This window comes from Drosophila melanogaster, chromosome 3L (assembly GCF_000001215.4).
Source record: "Drosophila melanogaster chromosome 3L".
NCBI classification, from domain to species: Eukaryota; Metazoa; Arthropoda; class Insecta; order Diptera; family Drosophilidae; genus Drosophila; species Drosophila melanogaster.
In genome coordinates this window covers 22,683,032-22,706,072 of record NT_037436.4, presented here as the reverse complement: position 1 = coordinate 22,706,072, position 23,041 = coordinate 22,683,032, and the positions used below count along the sequence as shown (strand labels likewise).

General features: G+C 43.5%; 8 protein-coding genes across 11 annotated transcripts, besides 4 other annotated features; 3 read left to right on the top strand and 5 right to left on the bottom strand.

The window, feature by feature from the left end:
- Nucleotides 1-6,202: 6,202 nt before the first annotated feature.
- On the bottom strand, nucleotides 6,203-6,640 carry CG45116 (uncharacterized protein). The gene has a single exon (NM_001300218.1). The coding sequence runs from the start codon at nucleotides 6,597-6,599 to the stop codon at nucleotides 6,243-6,245; it is 357 nt and encodes a 118-aa protein (NP_001287147.1). The 5' UTR covers nucleotides 6,600-6,640; the 3' UTR covers nucleotides 6,203-6,242.
- Nucleotides 6,641-7,740: 1,100 nt separating this feature from the next.
- Nucleotides 7,741-7,997: a mobile genetic element.
- Nucleotides 7,998-8,102: 105 nt separating this feature from the next.
- CG32453 (uncharacterized protein) lies at nucleotides 8,103-8,843 on the bottom strand. 2 transcript variants are annotated; one of them, NM_001300217.1, is made up of 1 exon: nucleotides 8,103-8,843. In NM_001300217.1, exon 1 carries the CDS (start codon nucleotides 8,824-8,826, stop codon nucleotides 8,464-8,466), a length of 363 nt encoding a protein of 120 aa, NP_001287146.1. In that variant the 5' UTR covers nucleotides 8,827-8,843; the 3' UTR covers nucleotides 8,103-8,463. The 2 variants fall into 2 exon arrangements, with proteins under 2 accessions (NP_001287146.1, NP_730733.1); NM_168954.2 differs by having other exon boundaries at nucleotides 8,400-8,843.
- A 577-nt stretch (nucleotides 8,844-9,420) lies between these two features.
- Nucleotides 9,421-10,711: a mobile genetic element.
- Nucleotides 9,638-10,120, bottom strand: CG14452 (uncharacterized protein). The gene has a single exon (NM_141150.2). The coding sequence runs from the start codon at nucleotides 10,101-10,103 to the stop codon at nucleotides 9,750-9,752; it is 354 nt and encodes a 117-aa protein (NP_649407.1). The 5' UTR covers nucleotides 10,104-10,120; the 3' UTR covers nucleotides 9,638-9,749.
- A 118-nt stretch (nucleotides 10,712-10,829) lies between the features above and the next one.
- Nucleotides 10,830-11,166: a mobile genetic element.
- A 258-nt stretch (nucleotides 11,167-11,424) lies between these two features.
- On the bottom strand, nucleotides 11,425-11,990 carry CG14453 (uncharacterized protein). The gene has a single exon (NM_141149.3). The coding sequence runs from the start codon at nucleotides 11,969-11,971 to the stop codon at nucleotides 11,570-11,572; it is 402 nt and encodes a 133-aa protein (NP_649406.2). The 5' UTR covers nucleotides 11,972-11,990; the 3' UTR covers nucleotides 11,425-11,569.
- Nucleotides 11,991-12,260: 270 nt separating this feature from the next.
- On the top strand, nucleotides 12,261-12,749 carry CG12546 (uncharacterized protein). Its single transcript, NM_141148.3, has one exon. The coding sequence runs from the start codon at nucleotides 12,284-12,286 to the stop codon at nucleotides 12,635-12,637; it is 354 nt and encodes a 117-aa protein (NP_649405.2). The 5' UTR covers nucleotides 12,261-12,283; the 3' UTR covers nucleotides 12,638-12,749.
- A 138-nt stretch (nucleotides 12,750-12,887) lies between these two features.
- Nucleotides 12,888-12,966: a mobile genetic element.
- A 578-nt stretch (nucleotides 12,967-13,544) lies between these two features.
- Nucleotides 13,545-14,399, top strand: CG14454 (uncharacterized protein). Of its 2 annotated transcripts, none has more exons than NM_141147.3 (1): nucleotides 13,545-14,399. In NM_141147.3, exon 1 carries the CDS (start codon nucleotides 13,561-13,563, stop codon nucleotides 13,921-13,923), a length of 363 nt encoding a protein of 120 aa, NP_649404.1. In that variant the 5' UTR covers nucleotides 13,545-13,560; the 3' UTR covers nucleotides 13,924-14,399. The 2 variants fall into 2 exon arrangements, with proteins under 2 accessions (NP_649404.1, NP_001262214.1); NM_001275285.1 differs by having other exon boundaries at nucleotides 13,545-13,989.
- A 3,385-nt stretch (nucleotides 14,400-17,784) lies between these two features.
- On the bottom strand, nucleotides 17,785-18,851 carry CG14456 (uncharacterized protein). Of its 2 annotated transcripts, none has more exons than NM_001144526.2 (3): nucleotides 18,623-18,851; nucleotides 18,246-18,560; nucleotides 17,785-18,183 (listed from the first exon to the last, which is right to left on the bottom strand). In NM_001144526.2, the coding sequence occupies exons 1-3, from the start codon at nucleotides 18,686-18,688 to the stop codon at nucleotides 17,923-17,925; spliced, it is 642 nt and encodes a 213-aa protein (NP_001137998.1). In that variant the 5' UTR covers nucleotides 18,689-18,851; the 3' UTR covers nucleotides 17,785-17,922. The 2 variants fall into 2 exon arrangements, with proteins under 2 accessions (NP_001137998.1, NP_649403.1); NM_141146.3 differs by having other exon boundaries at nucleotides 17,785-18,138; nucleotides 18,623-18,708.
- Nucleotides 18,852-18,985: 134 nt separating this feature from the next.
- On the top strand, nucleotides 18,986-19,713 carry CG14455 (uncharacterized protein). Its single transcript, NM_141145.3, has 2 exons — nucleotides 18,986-19,067; nucleotides 19,133-19,713. Exons 1-2 carry the CDS (start codon nucleotides 18,990-18,992, stop codon nucleotides 19,637-19,639), a joined length of 585 nt encoding a protein of 194 aa, NP_649402.2. The 5' UTR covers nucleotides 18,986-18,989; the 3' UTR covers nucleotides 19,640-19,713.
- The last annotated feature ends 3,328 nt before the right edge of the window (nucleotides 19,714-23,041 follow it).

Sequence of the window (23,041 nt, the reverse complement as noted above, 5' to 3'; positions counted from 1 at the left end):
AGTCGAGCTGGATCTTGGGGTAGGCACAAAGAGACTGAGCAGGACATGGCCAAGTGCCAATTAGCAAGCAAAATAGATTGTAGTAAATTTTAATGACATACACGGCACAGTTGCTTCCGCACGGTCTCGCCGGTTTTTTTCACCAGCTGGCCGAGTTGGCGTCCTTTCGAAGGAGCCAACTTCGTGCAGACAGTCAAAGGCGTTTACCGCCTGCCGCATCATTGAATTTAAAATACCAGCTCGGTGTTTGTCCGAGCCACTTCAATTAGAAAGACTTTCACTACAAAAAGGCCGTCAAAGTTGGGCAAAGAAAGCCAGGAAAACACTTCCGCTTTACTTTGCTTCACTTTTGTGAGCGCCATCGTAAACGTAGCAATTGCTTTGAAATGGCGTAGACCTAAAGGACTCTGACCAGTTCGGAGTGCCGGTTGCCTAAGCCCCAGTGCCAATGATTTTGGCTTGAAAAAATTGTCTGAGAACGGTGGCGGCATCCATTGCAGCACAACATGTCTTCCGGTTGGTTCCGGTTCCATACTACGAGAGAATGGCGATAATTCGAGCGGTCCGACCCTCACGTGGTCAGTTTGGACAAGCGAAATGAAATCTAACATTTTTGTCTAGCAAAAGTCTGTTTTGATCTTATAATCCTATAGAAAACAATAACAGAATACATTCACTTTTTTTTTTGTTTTGTAAAGTAATTTTAAAATTTTTTCAGATTTCCATTACATTTTTTTGCTTATAATAATATAAAGAATAATTATAGCCTACGTTGTGCCAGCTTGTTAATATTTTTAATTATTGTCAAAATCTTGTTGCCAAAATGCCCATAAACCGCACTAAAAGTTGCGATTTCTTTTTGATTTTACTATTTTTTAACCAAATCTGGCACGCCCACTTTTTTGCAAAAAGTTTTTTTTTATTTAGTTATCTGCTATGGCGATTCATTTTGAAATTTATACCTTGCACTGCCACTAGAAAGTGAAATTAGTTGGTAATTATCTCATAGAAGACTGCTGATGCCAGCGATCAATTATCAAGTGCTGGCCAAAAGCAGGCAGTGAAAAGCACAATTACAGGCAATAACGTGACGAAACCTCCTTCCATGCCACAACTGTTCACGACTTCCAATCGAGTGTCGGATGATTGAAATGGCTTTGTGGGTTCCGAAGGGCTAGAGGACCCTTTCCGCCCGAACTCCTTTCACTGTTGTTGCAGGCAGCTATCCACCCAGTCGGGCATCCAGCCGGCAGCCAGAGCTGGCGATAAAATAAATTTGCATATGAATTGAGAATTAAGAACATTTTGCACATCGTGCTGGCTCTTCTTTGTCTCCTCCCCCTGGCTCCATCGTTTTGCTATTGGGCTGCTGTTTGGCCTTTGAATTAGAGCCCACACACACGTCCTTCTGCCTTCCCTGCCACTCGCCTTTGCTGATATTCCATATCAGCAGAGTGTGAATGGCTTATTTCTTGTTGCCTTTTTGGCTGGTTTTCGGAATTTGCATTTGGCCTTTTTGGACCAACATTTTTATACGCCATGGTCCCGGCAAAAAAAAAAGCAAAGCGAACCACGCCGAAATAGCAACAACTCGTTAGGCCATTGAAATTGAAAATGTTTTTCGACTGTTGCGATAAGAAAGCGCACAATAGTAGCAATATTGATGAGCTCGGAATATCTTAACAGGTAAACATTTTTGAAAACAAAACGCAGATTGTTAAATTGTTAAATTAGTTAATACTTTCATTCATGTTAGAATGCGTTTACAGAGGATATCCCTCTCCAACTTGCCTTCCGACTAACGTTCTTTTTGACCATTATTTTTTTTGACATATTTCAAATCAAATGTTTTAAGTTGGATGAATAGTTTAGTATTAGTCCCTATACTTTGATAACTTTAACTGAGCTACCCAGGAATATTTACACTTAGACCAATTCGGCTGTATGGAAACGTCTGACTCGATCCCTTGATAAAGTAACCCTTTAGAATTTCAACCCAAATCTAAAGATTAACAAGGCAATGCATCTAATGCAACACTTAAATCGCATTTAACTATTGATTCTTTTACTAGCATACTGTTCAGCTTGACAAACAGGTTGACCAACACATCGAAACTCCGGATATGACGAACTGGGTGAGTATCTTAATGTAGTTAGCACAACCAAAATATCTAATCTTCGGAACCAAAAAAAAAAAAAAAAAAAACAACAAGAAGTCGATTGTCTGATATGATATTATATTGTACATTAGGATATTTTTTAAATAATGACATTAATATAAAAAACGCGGACGTGACAAACGATGCCATCACTTTAATGTTTCTTTGTTCCGGATCAAAAGTAGGTGAAATTTATTGTTTGTATTTTATTTTATTTAACTGGTTAATATCCAAAATGTACTGATGAATCTTCACGATTCACGATCCAATGCGAATGAAATTAAATGACCGCGGGCTAAGCATTGGGAAACTTTTAGCTTTTAAACAACCGAAGCAATCGAACGCTACGCAGTTTTTAGCTCTTCGCATTCCAGGAACATTTGCGAAACTTTTGTCACGCTCGTGAAATTGCTCGTTTAACTCATTTAACTTTTTGTGCTTGGGTTTCAGGCAATGTGTGTGGGCGAGAGTGTTTTTTCGAGAAAGTTTGCATAAATTGCAGCAACAAGAAAAGTTAATAATGCCAGCGGGCAAACTAGAGCTGGGGCGACAATGAAAATAATTCAATTAAAACACTTTTGGCAGCCTTTGGTTCCCCACCATTCACCCCATTACCTCGCAAGCCCCACCGCTGTCCTCGCATGCATGTCAAGTTACAATTACGTCGAAACAAATTAACACGTAGACAGGGTGCAAGGCGGGCGGACTAAGTTCATATGTATATGTATATGTACATATGTATATATGTATGTAGATTGCCCGGGAGGCAATATATGCATAAAGTTCTCATTGGGCGGTCCTTCTTTCTGCATTTCGGCCAGCACTCTCCTCCTCGACGTCTTTTGGTCCTTTGGGCCGAGTGCGACATCTAGCCATCTATGTTTACTTTGCTACTTAGAGCCATTGTTGTTCCTTAAAGCCGCAAGCGGCTTCGCTCTGTAGGATTTTAAATGTTTGCGATGGCTTAGCTTCGCAACACGGCTCTTTTGAGTGCTTAAGATTTGATTGGCCAGCTCAGGGAATATGGCTGAAAGCTATGTTGACTTTTGACCCACTAGTTAGTGTCCTGTGTCAGCTCACAATTAATGATCAGCTACTTCTTTTTGCTTACTCTGAGGTTGGATTGGTGTGGACATCGCGGAGTAAAGATCAGTTAAATATAGATTCCAGTAGTTCGTAGTATAAGGTATATAAAGGCAGCGTTTTGACCATATAAACAGATTCTATAGTTTTTAAGAATATGTTCTACAATTTTACTTTAAGATCTAGAGATCTAAGCCCGTTTGATAGCATAGATTACCCTTTTCACAAGTCAATTTTAATTGACACACACTTTGGTTGATCAGCAGTAATTTTCGAAATGTATGTATGTCGTTTAACCATTTTATCCAGCACACATGCTGCCCGATTGCCCAGCCATTTGGGTCTATTAAAAATTGCTTTTCCATAATTTTGTTGAGCCCGAATTAAAGCGCGTATAGGGGCGGTAAAAAACACGAATTGATAGCGTACAGAGTTCATGCTCGTTAAAAATCAATCCCCGGTGGGAGTCGGAGGACGAGGTGGGGTTCAGCAAAGGTGTACCACCACCACCCTCGTGGTCAATATGCGCGACTATAAGTCTACATAAGCGCCGAGGATGCCGTCATGCTGGGGATATCTCTTGGTATCTATGTACATTGTGTCTCTGCTGGGATTTCAGTATGTGTGTATCCGGGAGCTGTTGTGAATATATGGGAATTTGTTTTGTCATATCGTGCACCTCTCGTCCTTATTGCAGTGTGTACACTGCAGCTTACAATATACAGATTCAAGATGCAATGGGGCGGAAGAACAAAATAATATTTTAATGCAATAGATAATCAAATATAGAAATAGAGAGTTCTTAATAAAACCAGAGAAAGTTTCTATGCAGAATTCTTACTAGTTACGTACACATGCGTGGAGGGTATCAGACATTCGCATTGACCCTTTCACATTTTTTACATTGTACATTTTTTCCGTAATTCTGCATGGGAATCACCACAAGCTGAAGCGCAATGAAGCGCAACATACATGCGACATTTCCAATCTACGCGGCATCTATATGGCTCTGACCATGTCCAGCGATGTGACCGTGGCCATGACTCTAGCCCTCGAAAATGTGTCCAATGTAACACCACAACAAAGAACGTTAATTGACGCCAAAATGCTCCGGCACAAAAAACAAAACGGCGAGCGAATCTGAAAAGGGGCAAATCGCCAGCGAAGCGGAGCAACTGAAAAAAAAAGGAAATTGTTCAGTCGGGCACAATTTGTGGCAGGACAGCAGCCCTGTGTCTTTACGGGGCTTGGTGAATTTAAATATTCCTACGAATCGATTGGCCCCCAACCAAGCAGGGCCGAATAGATCCGACCTGAGCCATCCCACCAGGAGGCTCAAGTAGCTGTATTAACCCTCGAGAGGTCACCGGGGTCCCTGTCGGCCCATTACCACCCCCGCCCACACCCGCTCCAAGCCACTACCACCCACTCCCACCTGCTTGTAAAGTGGGCGTTGTTGAATCAGCACACGTGATTAATGGCCTTTAATTATGTCAAAGTGCGACGGAAGCCTCCGACCAGGAACCGAGTGCAACGGTACGCCAGTTAAACGCTTGACATTAAAAAATTGACACCGTTTGGGGTGAAATGTCTGCCAGGGCTGGCCCTCCTCCTCCTCCTCTTCCTTCTCCTTGTGGCAACCCCAATCCTGACCGATGTTTTTGCCTGTGACAACTGTCTGGCACACGTAGCCGAGTTCCCTGCGAGCAAGCTTGTCTTCTGGGTCTGCAGCGAAACAAATTTAAAATACACACCCACACTGGGAACATGAACCGGGCAACTCCTTTGGCCATTCGTTACCCAGCCGTGATTGTGTGGGCGTTTGTCTCGCTTGTCGCATTTAATGAAAGCGTCATAAATTATGTCGCAGTTGACGAAAGCAACAGCGAAGCTCCCGTCTGCGAACGGAATGCCTTTGGACAGGCGTTGAGGTTGCGGGGTCACTTAGCATACTGCATGTGTACGAGTATGCCCGTGCGAGAAACACATGCCAAGGACTTGATGCACTGCTGAAACGGCCGAGGATCCCGAAAGCTTTAAACATGTTTGGCAGAAGCGCACTCTTGACCTGAGTGAAACAACCTTTATTTAATTTGATAAGGAAGACAAAGCCACACTCTAGCTGTACAACTTTGTATTTCAGTTATAAGGGTATTCTTGCACCGTGGACAAGTATTTAATAGGTTCCGAGCATGAGAGCTAAGCATGTCTGTCTGTGTCCTTTCGAGGATTCATAATAACAAAGCGCCATAGCGCCAGATTGGCCCAGTCCACAAACGTAATCAAAACTAGTACCTCCCACGTGCGAATGCAAATCTATAAAGTAAAAAACAATTTATTAATTTATTATTTATTTATTTATCTAGCAAGCCCCATTACATCATTGGCAGTACATCATGGTTTATAACTGTTTTATGAGTTTCTTATGCTTGCAATCAATTCTTTTGCGTAGGGATCAATCCTAACTACGTCTGAATCGGAATATAAAAACTCAATTTTTTAAGTGCCCAGCATTAGTATTTCGTTATTTCTTTAGACCCGTTGCTTTACTCGTAAACTAAATCTTCGAGCCTGCAAAGAACATATATTTTCTTAGAATCTCTAGCCGAGCAAGATTTTTTCAAAACGCTCATATAACTAATTATGCTTAAGTGCTACGATTATGTGTAAATGTGCTTCAACTGTTTGAAGCAGATAATTGGAAAGTGGAAAAGTAAACTAAATTTATTTCTATAATTTGCACCATATTTTTAATTTTAAAAACAAGAGAGAACGCCATTGTTAGATACTATCACTATCAATCATGGGTATCCAAAAGTCCGTAAAAACCAATTTACTGCTTTAATTTGGTTTTAAACGTGTAGGCCATGAAAGTTGCATCAAAAATCGCATAGGGGTATTTAAAAAGCGGTTAAACATCCCGGATATACAAAAACAATAATACAAATATAGGTGAAGGAAACTCCTATGATGATGATATTTATTGCATAAAGTCCCGACTTAGAATAGCACATAAACTAGGTAGCTAATATATATGGTGAAAAAGAGTATATAGAAGTTGGCTTTTCCATCGGTTTTTAGTGCTTGCCATATGTTGTAGTCTGCCGTATCAGAAGTCGAAATAGAGTTGTTAAATGCTTCACCACTCCGATATTTTCCTGTTCTTAGGGCAATCTTTTGTGAAATAGAAATGGGCACAATCCGTCGTGATGTCTGACGAGCAACGGGCGTTGTTTTAAGCTCCGGAAGGTTGGTGCTACGTAGACGATAGTGTGTGGATTCGGCGGAGGGCAGGGCTCCGAATGTGCTTCTCTCACAGATCAGGAGACCGAGCAGAATGATCCAGACCGAAGACATTCCCCGCCTCGAACGTTTCAGGCGGTCAGCAGTCTGTGATCAACTGCAGAACGCTCTTGGTTTTGTTGGTGCGCGGCGTTATCGTCGAAACAGATAGGGAGCAGCTGTTCCGTTTTTTGTTTGCATACCTCACAGGTGTTTTATGATTTGGTTCGATGTTTGCTGTTCTTTGGGTGCCTAAGTTACCTAAGTCCTGGCCTTGACCTTCCAACGTCGCAATCCCATTTAGTTTTTGATTACATGTGCCAGGCGGCTGTGTCAAGGAATGAGATTTCACATCCGACAAAAGCAAACTGGCCTCTTTGCAACTTTTAAATGAAATTATACTGAAGCCAAAAGAAAAGGCGGCGGCCTTTATTGCTCGGCTGGAACTCTGCTATTTGATAAATCAAATAATTACAAAAGTTCAGACCGAGCCACTCCCACCGCCTTTGCTATTGCCTGGGCTCAGGAAAACTCGAAACAAACTTTTGCCAAAAAGGTAAAGCAGCCCAAAGTTTCGGAAAGTAACAAAAATTGCATTTAGGCGCATTTAGGCGGCAGTTGTGAAACGACGAGATCCGTGACATAAGCTTCTGAGATAAAATCAGTTCACAGTTTCTTAAAACCGTTTCTCCGCTTAAAGCTAGAAATCATATTTGGCCACAGATTTAATGCAGCCTCAGCGACGACGGCAAAACTTTTTTGCCAGCTCAGCAACACGAAACTTTCGCCTCGGTCGGTGTGGGCTCGAGGCTTCCTGTTTTGCCCAAGCCCTCGTCCTGGCTGCTTCGACATCCTTTGGGCCAATTCGTGTTGCAGAACTCCGGCGAAGCGTGTGAAATGCACCACAGCTTGGTTAGGCCTTCGAGCGGGCGCCGCTTTGAAGGATTTGTACGTAAATGGGGCCAAGCGAAGGATATCGGGCGACAATGCGCAACATTTTAATTTGGCTCCATTCTTACTATGTGCAGATCGAAAAATGGCTTAACAATATAACTTTCTCAGATAGGAGAATAATTGCAAGACTTACATTCAAATAAAGCCATTGCAGCGTACCTATCTGTTTCATACCCTTGCAGAGGGTATACTAATCTAAGTGAGTAGCCTGAAACGCAGTAATGATGATGTATCAACTGCCGAGTTGATAAATAAAAGGTTATACTAGATTCGTTGAAAAGTATGTAACAGGCAGTGTATATATTCTTGATCAGGATCAATGTCCGTCTGTCCGTATGAACGTCGTGATCTCAGGAACTATAGCTAAAAGGTTGAGATTCAGCATACAGATTGTAGGGAAATAGACGCAGAACGAGTTTTTTGACCAATTTGGCCTGAAGCCAAAAGAAGGCCCTAAAGCCGCCCAAAACTGCCACGACCACGTTTTTTAAAAATTGTTGAATATTTTTTCATTGATTTGCCAAGAAATTGTTTGCCACGCCCACACTAACGACACTAACCCGCCAGACTGTGACGCACACACTTATGAACAATTTTTAAATTTTGTCTCATTTTATTCAATGTCTATCGATATCCCACACATTGGGGAGCTCTACTATGTCATTCTCTCTCGTTAAATATATGATTATTGCATGGCATGCATGTAAGATTCCTTCTTCACATTGCTTTTAGAGTAATGATACCTACCGACGAAAGAAGTCTATTGTTACTGTAAAACTACAATATGTATATAAAGATTACTAAGCATAATATTGCAATAGTAACTTTTCAGTAAATGACTTGCACATTTAGCATTTAAAAGGACTAAAACTTACACTTTGTAGGTTTTTACCAGGCCATTAAGCAACGCATATGTAATTAGCACATTAATTAGCACTTATGGCTTTATTTTTATATTGCTAGTAACATTGGTAATCAGCCCTATCTATCCCTGAAGTTGATTGATCAGGCGACGCTGCCTCACCAGCAGCTGCTCCATCCTGCGCCTCCTCTTTTCCTGGCGCTGTCTCCGCTCCTGGCGACGACGGCGCTCACGAGCCAGGCGACGACGGCGAGCACGTCTGCGCCTCCTGGCCTCCGCCGAGGAGGAGGAAGAGGAGGCAGTGGTCGTGGTGGATGCGGAGGAGGCAGTGGTGGTAGTGGTGGTGGCGGATGAAGCCGTGGTAGTGGTGGCAGAGGAGTCGGTGGATGTGGTCGCCGTCGAGGATGTAGATGTGCTGCTACTGCCCTCCTGAGCCAGGAGCAGACACAGGAGCACGCTGAGAAGTAGAGCGAATAGGAAGCGCATTTTGTTGTGTCTAATCTAATCTAATCAGACGGCCTTTTATACTCAATACGGGGTAACAATTAAACAAATATCATGTATCGGAAATCGGAAATGTGTGCACAGCCTATCCAGCTCGTCAATGTCTTGGGCTTGTAAGGTCAACAGAGTAAAAGAGTCGATCGATATATTATTGATAGTGAGCCGGGTTTAACTCGTTGAAAACGAGATAAAAAGGTAATATTATAACGCTTCTTACGCCTAATTATGTATGGCGACCACGTCACGTCTGAAGGAAATATTTGGTATAACCTATTTATGTACATTCACATCTTATCTGAGTAAAAATCGCAGCACTTGACGAGTTAAAGGTGTTTTATTTGTTCTTCATTTGAGCTTTGCGTACCCAATTAACAGTTTTGTGCTGTTGCATTTTGGCTTATATCCATTTAAGTTCTCCGAAATTAGAGATTTATTTTCCAAAAAAACAAATACGTGGTTTACATTATTTTTAAACCAAACACAACAAAGATGTGTATAATTATATTAATTTTATACCTGTTACCGATTTCAAAATTCGTCTCGATTTGAAACAGGCTACTCCTGGAATGAGACTAAACTAGATTTGTTGAAAAGTATGTAACAGGCGTTTCCGACCCTATTAATTATACATATGTATATGCTTGATCACTATTACTCCGTCTGTCCGAACGAATGTCTCGACCTCAGCAACTCTAAAAGCTAGAGAGTTGAGAACGTTGAACTCCCTCAAGCCGCTTAAATATGCCACTCCCACACGTTTTTGTGCTCCAATAAAGTAGAATTATCAGAATGTACAATCAAATGTTTTATTATCTTGGCGAACTTGAACAATGAAAGAATTTAGCTTTCACATATTTACAACAGCTTTTCCTAAATTGTCATAAGCCGAGTCTTTCCGAAGACCTTCATCCGCTCAGCTGGTTGATCTGTCGACGTTGATTCTCCAGTTGCTGGCGCAGCCTCTGAGTCCTGCGCTGCCTTCTGCGCTCCCTTCGTTGCCTCTCACGCGCCAGACGACGGCGACGGGCGCGCCTGCGCCTCCTGGCCTCCGCAGAGGAAGAGGATGAGGAGGAGGCAGTGGTCGTGGTGGATGCGGAAGAGGCAGTGGTGGTAGTGGTGGCGGACGAAGCCGTGGTAGTGGTGGCAGAGGAGTCGGTGGTTGTGGTCGTCGTCGAGGATGTAGATGTGCTGCTACTGCCCTCCTGGCTAAGCAGGAGGCATCCTAGGACGGAAAGAACAATTACGATCGAGAAGCGCATGCTGAATGTGTGTAAGATGGAAAAAAGTGGGCGCTTTTATACTAGATTGTAATTATTTTGTTCTTACACTTGACATTCAGATATGTTTGCTCAGCTTTTCGATTTGTATTCTTTTGTTTTTTCCTTGGCGAAATATTTTCTATGATATTATTTGATTAATTGGTATTCTACAAAAAAAAATAGCCCTTCAGCTAAAATTATAAATAAAGATTACAATTTAAAATGGTGTTTTCAAATTGGTGTTTCCATGACGTACTTTGGAAAAAGGGAAGCCGTAAGTAAAATTAAACGTTCTTAAAAAATACATTTCAAATAATTTATTAACATGCTAAAATAATAACACACGGCGTAATAGGTTGAGATTAGGAACACAGATTCTAGAGACATAGACGGACGCGCCCACTCTATATCCCACAAGCCGCCCAAAAATGCCACGCCTACACTTTTGAAAAATGTTTTTGTATTGTATTTTGTGATTTTTGTGTTAGTTTCGTAAATTACTTTCGATATGTCATAAAACTTTTTGCCACTCGCACTCTAACGTCCACAAACCGCCCAAACCTGTCGCGCCCACACTTTTGAACAATTTTTGCATTTTCATTTTATTATTTGGTTTCCACCTCCCCCTTTGGAACCATGGAAGCTATTAATTTAGCTTACTAAAGTTATCTGTATCTAAAATCTAAAAAACAAAAAGGGACAATAACAGTTGTATAAAGGACAGGGTCTACTGGCCCTCCTTGAAGGAGATCGAAGAATGAGGTCTTTCGGTTGCCTTCTATTAAGCCTCATTGGTGGGCGTGTACTATACAGGGTATTTGCCAGACTATTCCTGTGGTGCCTTAGCCTTTCATAGTAGAGACTCGAGTGCTGGTTTATTTAATGAAATACACATATACACAACCAGTGACCAATTTCGCAGCCCTATTCTGGATAACCTGGATCCTATTGAGTTGGTTTTCACAAGCCAAGCCCCAAGGATCTATAATCCTTTTGTGGATAGTCAACTTATTTGATAGCGACAATTTAGTTTACAATTTCGTGCTTTGCCATCTTAGCACGTTTTCGTGATTTTAAGTCCGTATTATCTTTGGCAAATAATAATAATTTGAAAAACGTAACATGGTCTCTAAGATTATAGTGCATTTGAGTTAATAATTAGACACGACACAATCATCAATTGAGAAAGCAGACATACTTTACTTAGTTTTGCCAGAACAGAAAGCTTGAACAGACTGAAAAAACAAACAACTCCATTTCAGAAATTCCCATTGAGGTAAGAGACCCCCTCTAAGTTGTAAATATAAATAATTTATTTTTTAAAATTTTCTTTATTTTTAAAAAACGGAATATCCCACAGCAACGCAACTGCAATTTAGTTAAAACATCAATCTTTGGCTTGTATTAGCTGTCTGACTCGACAGGTTTCTAGCTGCAGCAGCCTCCTCTTCGACTGTAGCAATCGTCTATCCACTGCGCTGCCTTTGCTGGCGTCTTCTGCGCTGCTGTTGGCGGCGGCGCCTTTGGCGCTGTTGGCGCCTTTGGCGCTGTTGGCGCCTGCGCCGTTGGCGGGCCAAGCGACGACGACGGGCGGCGGCCCTGCGACGACGGGCGGCCGCGCTGGAGGACGACGACGAGGACGAGGACGAAGAAGTGGTGGTAGTCGTGGCAGACGAGGCCACTGTGGTGGTGTCGGAAGACGTTGAGGCTTCAGTTGTGTCGGAGGAAGAGGACGCGGTAGTGGAGGTGTCCGAGGCGCTGGTACTATCCGAGGAGCTTTCAGTGCTCGTTCCCGTAGCTTCGCAGCCCTGCTGGGCAAACAGGAGGCAGCCGAGAAGGGCCAAGAGCAGAACAAATATGAATCGCATTCTAAGCAGTTATATCTTATGATTTGGAGAATAGCCTATTTATATGATGTTGAACCCGGAAACTTGGTTGAGAAACGCGCTCATTACCGTAAATCTATTACATTATTATGTGTGTTAAGACTCAAGAGCAACGTTTAAACTATATGGCGGCACACATAATTTCTCAATCTGAATAAACATTACCAAAATTTACCTTAGTTAAAGCTAACAATCCAGCAGACCTATTAGCTTACACGCTTTTGGTAAACCACCATTATTCAAATTTGCTATAAAAACATGCGTAACGTCTCAAATGCGTCAAAGACATTCAGCATGCGCTTCTCGATCGTAATTGTTCTTTCCGTCCTAGGATGCCTCCTGCTTAGCCAGGAGGGCAGTAGCAGCACATCTACATCCTCGACGACGACCACAACCACCGACTCCTCTGCCACCACTACCACGGCTTCGTCCGCCACCACTACCACCACTGCCTCTTCCGCATCCACCACGACCACTGCCTCCTCCTCATCCTCTTCCTCTGCGGAGGCCAGGAGGCGCAGGCGCGCCCGTCGCCGTCGTCTGGCGCGTGAGAGGCAACGAAGGGAGCGCAGAAGGCAGCGCAGGACTCAGAGGCTGCGCCAGCAACTGGAGAATCAACGTCGACAGATCAACCAGCTGAGCGGATGAAGGTCTTCGGAAAGACTCGGCTTATGACAATTTAGGAAAAGCTGTTGTAAATATGTGAAAGCTAAATTCTTTCATTGTTCAAGTTCGCCAAGATAATAAAACATTTGATTGTACATTCTGATAATTCTACTTTATTGGAGCACAAAAACGTGTGGGAGTGGCATATTTAAGCGGCTTGAGGGAGTTCAACGTTCTCAACTCTCTAGCTTTTAGAGTTGCTGAGGTCGAGACATTCGTTCGGACAGACGGAGTAATAGTGATCAAGCATATACATATGTATAATTAATAGGGTCGGAAACGCCTGTTACATACTTTTCAACAAATCTAGTTTAGTCTCATTCCAGGAGTAGCCTGTTTCAAATCGAGACGAATTTTGAAATCGGTAACTGGTATAAAATTAATATAATTATACACATCTTTGTTGTGTTTGGTTTAAAAATAATGTAAACCACGTATTTGTTTTTTTGGAAAATAAATCTCTAATTTCGGAGAACTTAAATGGATATAAGCCAAAATGCAACAGCACAAAACTGTTAATTGGGTACGCAAAGCTCAAATGAAGAACAAATAAAACACCTTTAACTCGTCAAGTGCTGCGATTTTTACTCAGATAAGATGTGAATGTACATAAATAGGTTATACCAAATATTTCCTTCAGACGTGACGTGGTCGCCATACATAATTAGGCGTAAGAAGCGTTATAATATTACCTTTTTATCTCGTTTTCAACGAGTTAAACCCGGCTCACTATCAATAATATATCGATCGACTCTTTTACTCTGTTGACCTTACAAGCCCAAGACATTGACGAGCTGGATAGGCTGTGCACACATTTCCGATTTCCGATACATGATATTTGTTTAATTGTTACCCCGTATTGAGTATAAAAGGCCGTCTGATTAGATTAGATTAGACACAACAAAATGCGCTTCCTATTCGCTCTACTTCTCAGCGTGCTCCTGTGTCTGCTCCTGGCTCAGGAGGGCAGTAGCAGCACATCTACATCCTCGACGGCGACCACATCCACCGACTCCTCTGCCACCACTACCACGGCTTCATCCGCCACCACCACTACCACCACTGCCTCCTCCGCATCCACCACGACCACTGCCTCCTCTTCCTCCTCCTCGGCGGAGGCCAGGAGGCGCAGACGTGCTCGCCGTCGTCGCCTGGCTCGTGAGCGCCGTCGTCGCCAGGAGCGGAGACAGCGCCAGGAAAAGAGGAGGCGCAGGATGGAGCAGCTGCTGGTGAGGCAGCGTCGCCTGATCAATCAGCTTCAGGGATAAGTGGGGGCTTGGTCCCTTAAGATAGAATCTTCGGCCGTTCAATAGAAATATAAGCGCTGCACCAACTAATCAGATTATTAGATTGATCTCTTTCTTTGGAGGTATTTTTGAGAAGGCATGCCTGCAGCGTTGAGCAAGGTTTCGTTGTGGGCATTAGAGCATTTAAGACGTTTCCACAGGCATTCCCACGCACATCTACATATTCTATCCGACAAGCGGCGAATCCGCGCAATTCCAAGGCGGCAGACAATTGGCCCTATCCCTGGAGTTTATTATACCAGAGCTTGAGCGCTCGAAAATGCTTTTCTTGCAGCCAAGCTCAGCAGTCAGCCCGCCTGGAATCAAATCAAATAAAATATTCATTTTGGTCTTTGAACTGTGCATAAATGTGCTGCTGTTCACGAAGTGATGGAGCCACCCAAGCCCTGGATACTTAAATCTATTGGATGTGAATAAAAATTACGCTGAATGTGTGCATATATAAAGAGTGCGGTTTGGTGACGGCACGTCATCATATTCTTAGACGTTTCAAAAAGCCAAGGATAACATAGAGACTGACAGGGGGAATCGATGTTTTTTGGTCTTTTTTTTTTTTGCATAACTGCTTGAAAGCAGTTCAAGATTGGGGTTATATTCTGTTAACAATATTCGAATCCACATTTGCTTCTTTGTGCCCATTAATTGCTCAGATCAGACGCATAGAGAATGCCGCCATCTCTGAAGGCTGAAGAAATTTTTTATCGGATTTTCTCGCTACAAAATTGCATTTCAGGGAACTTCGTCCGCAGACTGGGCAGCAATTGAGGGAAACGAAAATAAGCAAAATGCCGCCAGCCAAAAGGTAAAGTACGTTAGGCTGGGCCAACCCTTATTGTTGTCATTTTCCAGATTGCCATTCTGCCATCAATGCCGATTCTAAGCACAAAACGGAGAAAAATGTGTTCTTTCCATCAGATTATTTCCTTCAGATCCGAACCCCTTTTTTAAATTGCTGTGGCATGCGAAATCTTAAAGGAGTCGTAGATTAATGCCCATTTAAACAAATCCTTCAGACATTTTGAGTAACTAAACCTGAACAAGAAAAGGAACTTGTTTTTGCACTAATTGTGGTTTCAGGTGAGTAAATCAAATAATCTGGCACTGTACTGCCGAGAACATTGAAACATAGTTAGAGAACCCGCTTCCACCGCAACAGGGCATTGGCTTTGTACAAGATTTAAATGCGCTAGAAATTGTTTGAACTAAGCTCTGGAAACAGGAGATTTATTGTCCCGAAAAGGAAAGCTCTCCCTCCGCAGTGTACCACCACACTGCCCTTGGCATTATCAACGAATTCAATAAACCTACAGCAGAGGCAACAGTTTCATGTCGTGGACATTGGAAACGGGAATTGGATGCCTAATAACATCGGGATCTGTGATTTATACCAGGCCAGTGTGAAATGCTAAAACATTTCCTCAGCTGCAAGCTATGTGAAGGTCCTCTGTTCCTGTAGCAACAACTTAATGCGCAACAACAAGCTGCGATGTTGTGACCAATTGAAAACTCCACCAAACGGCAACGAAGCTAAAAAAATATTCGGCCAGCTGGGAAAGAGAAATGTTTTGTTTAGCTTAGTTTCCTTTTTTGTTTGTTCAACTAGAGACTCGAGGCTCTGAAATTGTTTAGCATGTCCTTTACTATTCAAACAATTTGCATATCCTTTTAGGGCAGCGAGTATACTTAAGAAATCAGCAACAACCATAGCAGAGGGCCGAGAAATCCACAGCAGGCATACCAACACGACAGTCAACCGAAATCCAATGCCAGCTCAAGAATTCCGGTTGGGATCACAGGGAGTACTTGTAAAAACAAGGCGAGGTTTCAATACACTGCTCGCTATATTATCAGACCCCCTTAAAAGATAAGATAGACACCTCTACTAAGTAACAAGCATTACTTTCATATGGCTCTACACACTTGTATTTTATTTCAATTATCAACGATAACTGTTCTTTAATTTATTGGAGTCCTATTAATTGGTACTTAATGTGCCTTTGCGGTATTTTCGTTGGCAAAGACAAAGACAAGTGGTCGTGATACTCTGTGAACGGATATTCCCGCCTCGACAGGGTATTCTTTAACACGTTCGAGGCGAGTCCGGAATGCCCAGCTCAATTGTCATAGGGAAGTTACTTTGAAATGGTGGGATGTGGGGCGCAGGCGAGACGTATTCGAGTGAGAAGTGAGTGCAGGCGGATCCTTGGTGCCATTCCTCGAACTTCGACATCGTCCCCCCTCTTGACCAGTTGCCAGCCATAATATTTATGCGCAGACGTTGCTCCATAAGCCGCTCAAGGATTTATTAGCCAAATGGGAAGATTTGACTGGCTGGCTGAAGTGCTTCTCGGCTGGTCTGTTGGCCACGCTGGCATATGTGCGGCTCTGTCGTTCACTGAGAAAAAAATTTGTGAAATCGGCTTTTAGGGCTCCATGCCACACAGCTGAAAAAATGATTGTTTAACAGTGCAGCAACCTCAAAGTCGCGTTAGAGAAATTCGCATTGTTTGGGCTGAGTAGCAGCCGAACCATTGATGAATGTTTTCAAAACGTTAGCATTGAATGACAATTTTTCAAGATTTACTGGACTGTAATCAGATAAGGACGAACCCTTTAGGGTCCTCGTAGCGGAGGATGGAGGCACAGCTGGGCGACTTCGACAATGAATTTCCTTACACCGGGGTCCCCCTTGGGCTCTGGGGCGTTATGTCGCTTTGTGTGGCTGTCTAATGGAGCTTAAATGGCCGCTGGCTTGACCCCTGAACTTTTTCTTGGCAGGAATAAAGTTTCACGAGTTCAACAAAGTGAAAACAAATGCATTGTGCGGATTAGGTCGAGGATGGTCCAGGGTAGGGAGCTTAGCACAAAGACATTTACCTTTTACACCTCTTTTTGGTGGCTTCTGGTCTGGTAATTGATAAAAGTTGTTTGGGGCAGATTTGTCCAGAGATTTGTATTATCATTCCGGGCCTATTATACCCGGTAATTGAAATTGAACATTTTATTGAGGGGAATCATCGAGTCGGTTAACGAGGCAGAGGCGCCGAGAACTTTTTTGCATTCCTCATTGTTACTGTCGTTTTATGGCTTCCTCGATAACAGCCACACTGCATCAATATGCCAATCAACAAATGACCAAATAACCAAATCCAAAGCTCGGCAAACTCAAACTCGCATAAATCATACCAAGTGGCACCTTCATTTGGGCAAAAAATAGCTAAAAGCGGTTTAAAATTCGCAAACTGTCATTGTCGGATCACAATGGGCAGGGCACAAGTCACAAACATTTCGTTGCGACTATATTGAATAATAATTTGATGTTGTGGGCCTCCTGTTTCTCTCGAATCCGTACCATTTTAATTCAATTTGGGAATGGTTCAAAAACACGAATCCCGCCGAGTGTCGAAATTCGAGAGCAGCACGTGAATAATATAAAAAAATTTATTGTCATTGATGATGGTTTTGCAGGAAACTGACAATGGGCAAATTCTATGAGCTTCATAAGCACTTTAAACGCTTCTTTCAGTATTGAAAAGAAGTTATAAACAAAAATGTCTTCTTTCAATTAAATAATTACAATGTAATATAGTGCAAGATAATAAATATTCTTAGTATAACTTTAAAGTCGTTTAATAGTTATCAACAGTATTCTTTTAAAACGAAGTAGATAAAAAGGGAATGTTGCAATTTGGATACGACATGAAAACTATAGACGTTGGAAACTTTTTAATTTCAAGTTATGTAGTTATCGCTCTTTCTTCCCGAATTTAACAATTCGGTAATTAAAAAATCATGCGACCCTTTAAACAAAATCATTGGTTTGCTCTTTCTGCGGCAGCTTTATTTGCTTGCTATCTGGATAACACGAAGTGACACTGACAAACATTAAGTAAATACCATTGGGACACGCGACTCAGATGGGTAGCTCATTCCGGGGCAGGGCCGAGCCTAGCGGGGCTTCTAGGCGATTTTGGGCAGCATTGCGAAGATGCCGGGCTTCAGATTATTGACGTCCTGGACGACGAAGTCCCCACCGAAATGGTCGTTCATTATCAGCGTGCGCTTCTTGCTGGCGTCCACGTGCATGGCCTGCCAGATGATCTCGAACTCCAGCTCGGGCAGCATGGCGGTGGTTGGGTCCTCTGGCCACCAGAACTTGTTGATGAAGTAGGAGCCCTGTAATTTGCGTTTTAAATGAATGCGGTGCCAATGGTATCGGCCCTAGAACGTGACCGAGAGTGGGGGAGGGTCAGCTGGAACCCTGACAAGAGTGCTCCACTCACCTTGGCGATTGGGCAGGTTTCGACGATGTTGCCGAACTCGCGGATGAATCCGTGCACGAAGCGCCCCACCGGTGACTTGTTGGCGAAGCCCAGGATGCGGCAGACATTCAGCGTGGTGTTTAGATTAGTGTTGTAGTACGGGTCCTGCTTGTTGGTGATGCGCACCTCGACGTGGATGTCTACGTCGTGCAGCTCCTGGTGCACCTCCATGGAGAAGTTCAGATGCGGGTCGCTGTTGTCGTAGACCACCTTGTGGCTGACGAACTTCTCGTCGCTCCAGAACTTGATGTCCTTGAACTTGGGTCTCATCATTTTCTGGAATAGAAGCCAGCTGAGGGATTAGTTCAGTGGCAAGGCGCTACTCTGCGAACTCTCACCTCGGCCAGGGAGCCATGGCACATGGCCATCAGGACGGGAACCAGGACCGCGGTATACAGCAACATTATGGAACGACTGCAGTAAGCTGTCTTCACTGTCTGGTTTTGTCCGGCGACGGCACTATTTATATGCAAATGGGCTGAGCGATTTTCAGTTCGATCTTATCGGAAATTGACTACGTTTCGAAACAGCTGAATGCTTTTCCAAAGTCCACCCACTTAGTTGACTTAATTCACCACGACAACGTGGCTGGGCCTAATGTTCGGAGCGCTTTGTCGCCCAGTGGGGCCTGACTAATTCTAATTGCATACATATAAAAACTGACTAATTGAATAAGAGCCAGCCTCAATGGATAGTTGGAGCAAGATGCGTAAGGAGGTCATCCGAAGCTGCTGTGCCGTGGCCTTCATTTTGGTGGCTCTCATGCCCTTGACTGGAGCGTGGGTAAGTTGGGGTGGATCGGGCTGGTGCGGGACATGGGCACAGTTCTGATTTATTGCCTTCGCCAGCGCTCTTTCAAGGTCATCCTCACGAGCATTGACTTTGAGGCCAACGACAAGTTCCTGGACCTTAAGGTCGATCTGCAAAACGATTCGGGCGAGTCAAATCTGAGCATCGATATAAAGACGCACCAGGACATAGAGGACGTTCAGCTGGTGGTAGACTTTGGTTTGGAGACGGACAAGGGCAACTACTCTACCCTGATAAACCGTACGCTCAACTTCTGCAAGCTGATGAAGCAGCGCAACTCGGATCCGCTGGTGCGCGCGATCTACGAGGACCTTCTCAAGCACGGCACCCTCTTCAAGGAGTGCCCAATCCGGAGCGGCACCTACAGCCTAACCAACTACAATGTGGACGAGGAGATGCTGCCCAGCTTCCTGCCGGAGGCTAAGTTCCGCTTCGGCATGAAAATTTCGACGGACAAGGGCGGCATGATCGTACGGTCGACCATCTTCGGCCGCATCGACAAGTCCAAAGGCTTCGACAACCTGAAGCGGTTCAGTCTCGGCTAAGATACATATACCTCGCATGTTCCTCATGGTATCTCCTGCCCGCAGGAGATCCAATAAAGTTTTGATGCGCGTCCAACACTGCCTCGTTTTAGTATTCAAACTGCCTTTTGTCGCACCATTGACGTCGTCATTGTCGCCTCGTCTTGTCCTCCCATCTAACCGCCCCAGCAATCCTCCTTAGCCGCTTGTCACGTGTTTGCCTGCTCGACTGCGAAATTCGCATGTTTACCCGACGGTGACAAGCTGTCTGCAGGCAGCCACCAGCAGCGCAATTGATGACGACGATAATGGCGTCGGAGGGGCTGCTGATGAGCAACAGACGACAATGATTTAGGGTGTGTGTGGAGCGCAGAGAAGCTCCATGCAAATGCATATTCCGACGAGATGATTGGGCTGATACCAGTAGGGGCGATAGTCGTAGATAAGGTATTCACATTCACACAGAGAAAGAAATACGGGTCTTTATCTTCCAGCACTAGACTAGACTGGTCTAATAAAATTGGGATAATATTAAAATCATGAATATTCACTTAAAATGGAAACGTGATAATTACATAAATCTTTACACATATACTATTAATTTTAATTTAACTTGCTAATGCATTTAATATAATTGAATCTTATTTATGGCTTACGTTTGTAAAGTGGATTTCCTCAATTGCTGTGATACCGTTTTAACGTTAGGTAAAACTAAATTTTGAGTTGAAAGTCAGTCTGAATCAAGTGTTCTGTTCCTCATTTAGGTATTTTCCCCTGAATGCGGCACAGCCGCATTGTTGGCCCTTGTTTAACTATCTCGAATTACCCAAACAGGCCACGTAAGAAGGCGTACGACTGCAGGGGAAGGAACTTTCCCACAAGTTTGAGCGCGATAATAAAAACTTGCGAATGTTTAACATTTTTCGCGAAGCACAGTCCTAGAAGGGGCATCTCCTGGCATCCCGCATCCCATCCCATCCCTTCGCGCCGAATCTGTAATTAAGGATGCACTGCACATCGCTCGCGACGAGAGTCGTTGACAGCAGCTAAAGTCGCGTTGAGTCCCGTGAGTCACTCGATGAGAGGGAAATAAGCAAAAATTTCTACCCACACCATATATCTAAGCGAGCTCGCATCGAGCTATAAATCTTCAGTAGGAAAGTGCAATAACTTAGAAGAGAGCGGCTCCTTTGAGCTTCCCGTTCAGTACATAATTTCGGGGCGCGAACTTAATTGCGCGACCAGTACACGTCAGAGCGTTACTTTGAATAATGGATACTTTCGGCACTAAGTCCAACAACTCGCAGGTTGGTATGGATCTTCATTGGGCCGTTCGCCTCGCTTTAGGGTCCATAAAAGCGAATCGAGTTGGCAAGCACCGTTTGCCGTCGAAATCTTCCATTTCCCACTTTCCATTCCATTTCCACCTCTTACCCCACTTCCCACCTGGCGACCTTCCGCCAACGGATGACTGCAAATGAAATTTATGCAATTTTCGATTCGGTCAAATTGTCCAAATTAAATTTGTTATATAAAAATGTTAATTTTTTGCTGTCCTGCTCAGTTGAGGTGCTTATTTTCTGCATTTGCTGTGGCTGGTCTTGTGTACGCATTTCAATTATCGACATTTGAGTGACTTTTATTGAATTTATTTGGTTCGCTTCACCTTCGACGCTTGTTCACCAAATGAATTGGAAGCGAGTTCGTGCTTTTTCGGCTTTAAGGTTATCAATTATTATTGTCACATTGTCGCATATTGACTTGGGTTCTCGGGGACTGGGGCTTAAAGAGCGCGCTGGGTGGAGCTTTAGTAGTCCCAAATCTCAAATTCCAATCAGGTTCCAAAATAAAAGCCGATTCTATTGCCATTGGCGTTTGAAATCCGTTTCCAAATTGCATTTAAATAGAGTTCTTCTGGAATAACCGGCGCATATATTGTACCAGAAAGGAACGCGAATTGGGGACTGGAAAAGTGGGTTGGATATGCAAATCGATCGCAAGAAGGAGGGAATATTGATGATTTGCACGTGAGTGGCGAATACTTCGCTGGCGCAATTATCGATTCTTGGCTATTATGAAAGACAGAACCCAGTTATGATTAGGTGGGATCGATGACCTGCTGATAGCCTGCTGATTTACAGCGGGTCTCCTATCTCGATTAGATCATAACTCTTTCGTGCAGCGACGCCTCATACATCGTAATATGGTCAATACCCAAGACCTTAACCACGAAATTGAGTGAATCCGGTCTCAGTTCTGTGGGTTAGCCCTGTCTGTTCGGATTCGCTGGTCGGTGGATCTGCAATCGAAATCACAACTTTTGCACCGCACTCGAATGGAATGCTAATGACGCCCTCGGGCGGTAATCACTGTCGGCAAAAAGAAAGGGGAAATGGTGTTAAACTATATTTGAAGTCTCTCAGGGTCTTTGAATTGTATATTTGTATATTCAGAGACCTATGGCGAAAATTGGGACCGTCCTGAGTTCAATGGCCTGGCGAAAGTTTCTCCCCCCCACAAGAGCTTAAGTGAATTGAAATTTAAAGTTTTCGCAAATGCCGCGGGCTGAAGATTGTTCAACTATGAAAATCCACTCATAAAATTATGTTAATTCTGAGGAACGGGGCGAAAAGGATTCTTATTAAATCAGGCCGAGCCGAGGGACTTTTGCTGGGAATAGAATAAAGGATGAGGCATAAGTAGCATAACTGACAGACAATCGACAAACAAACAGATTGCCAAAAATAACAGGCGACTACAGTGGGCAACAGTGTCCCAAGTGAATCATATACAATCCTCCGCTTCTTTGCGAATCCTTGGGGTAGTGCCAGTCAAAAACCTTTGGCGTTGCTCAATATTTGCACTCCGAGGCATTTGCCAGCTGAGAGTTAATTTCCACAGTCCTGGCATCTCTGGCTCTGGTTCAGACATCATGAAGGGCTCGGCAAACAAAGGCTGAGCGAATTTCGTAATCAGTTTTTGCCAAAGTTCTTAATGCATTTAAAATAAAGTGATATCTCTGGGCTTACAAACTCAGCTGCGAGTCCCCGCGGCGAGTCCCTTGAGGCACCACGACTCCTCGGTCCACACTTGAAATGCGCATAAAAACTGCCTGAAATCGAAAGAATTTATTTGGTCTTGCACGCAAATTTTATGCTCCTAAGAGCCGCCAGCAATGGTGATGAGGAATGGGGATGGGGTTGGCGTGGACGAACTTATTGCAATTGCTACAAATTTTTACATAAATTTACGCCATGACAACGTTCCTTATGGCTCCTCTTCCGTGTCCTAGTTCGCATCGCTCTTACACCCTGGAATTATTCAAGGGCCGTTAGTATTCTCCCTGTTTTTATGAGTTTTTTTTTAGCTTTCTGTTTGAGTAATTTTTTGCCAGGTGGATTTCCACTTTCAATTGTTTGGGGA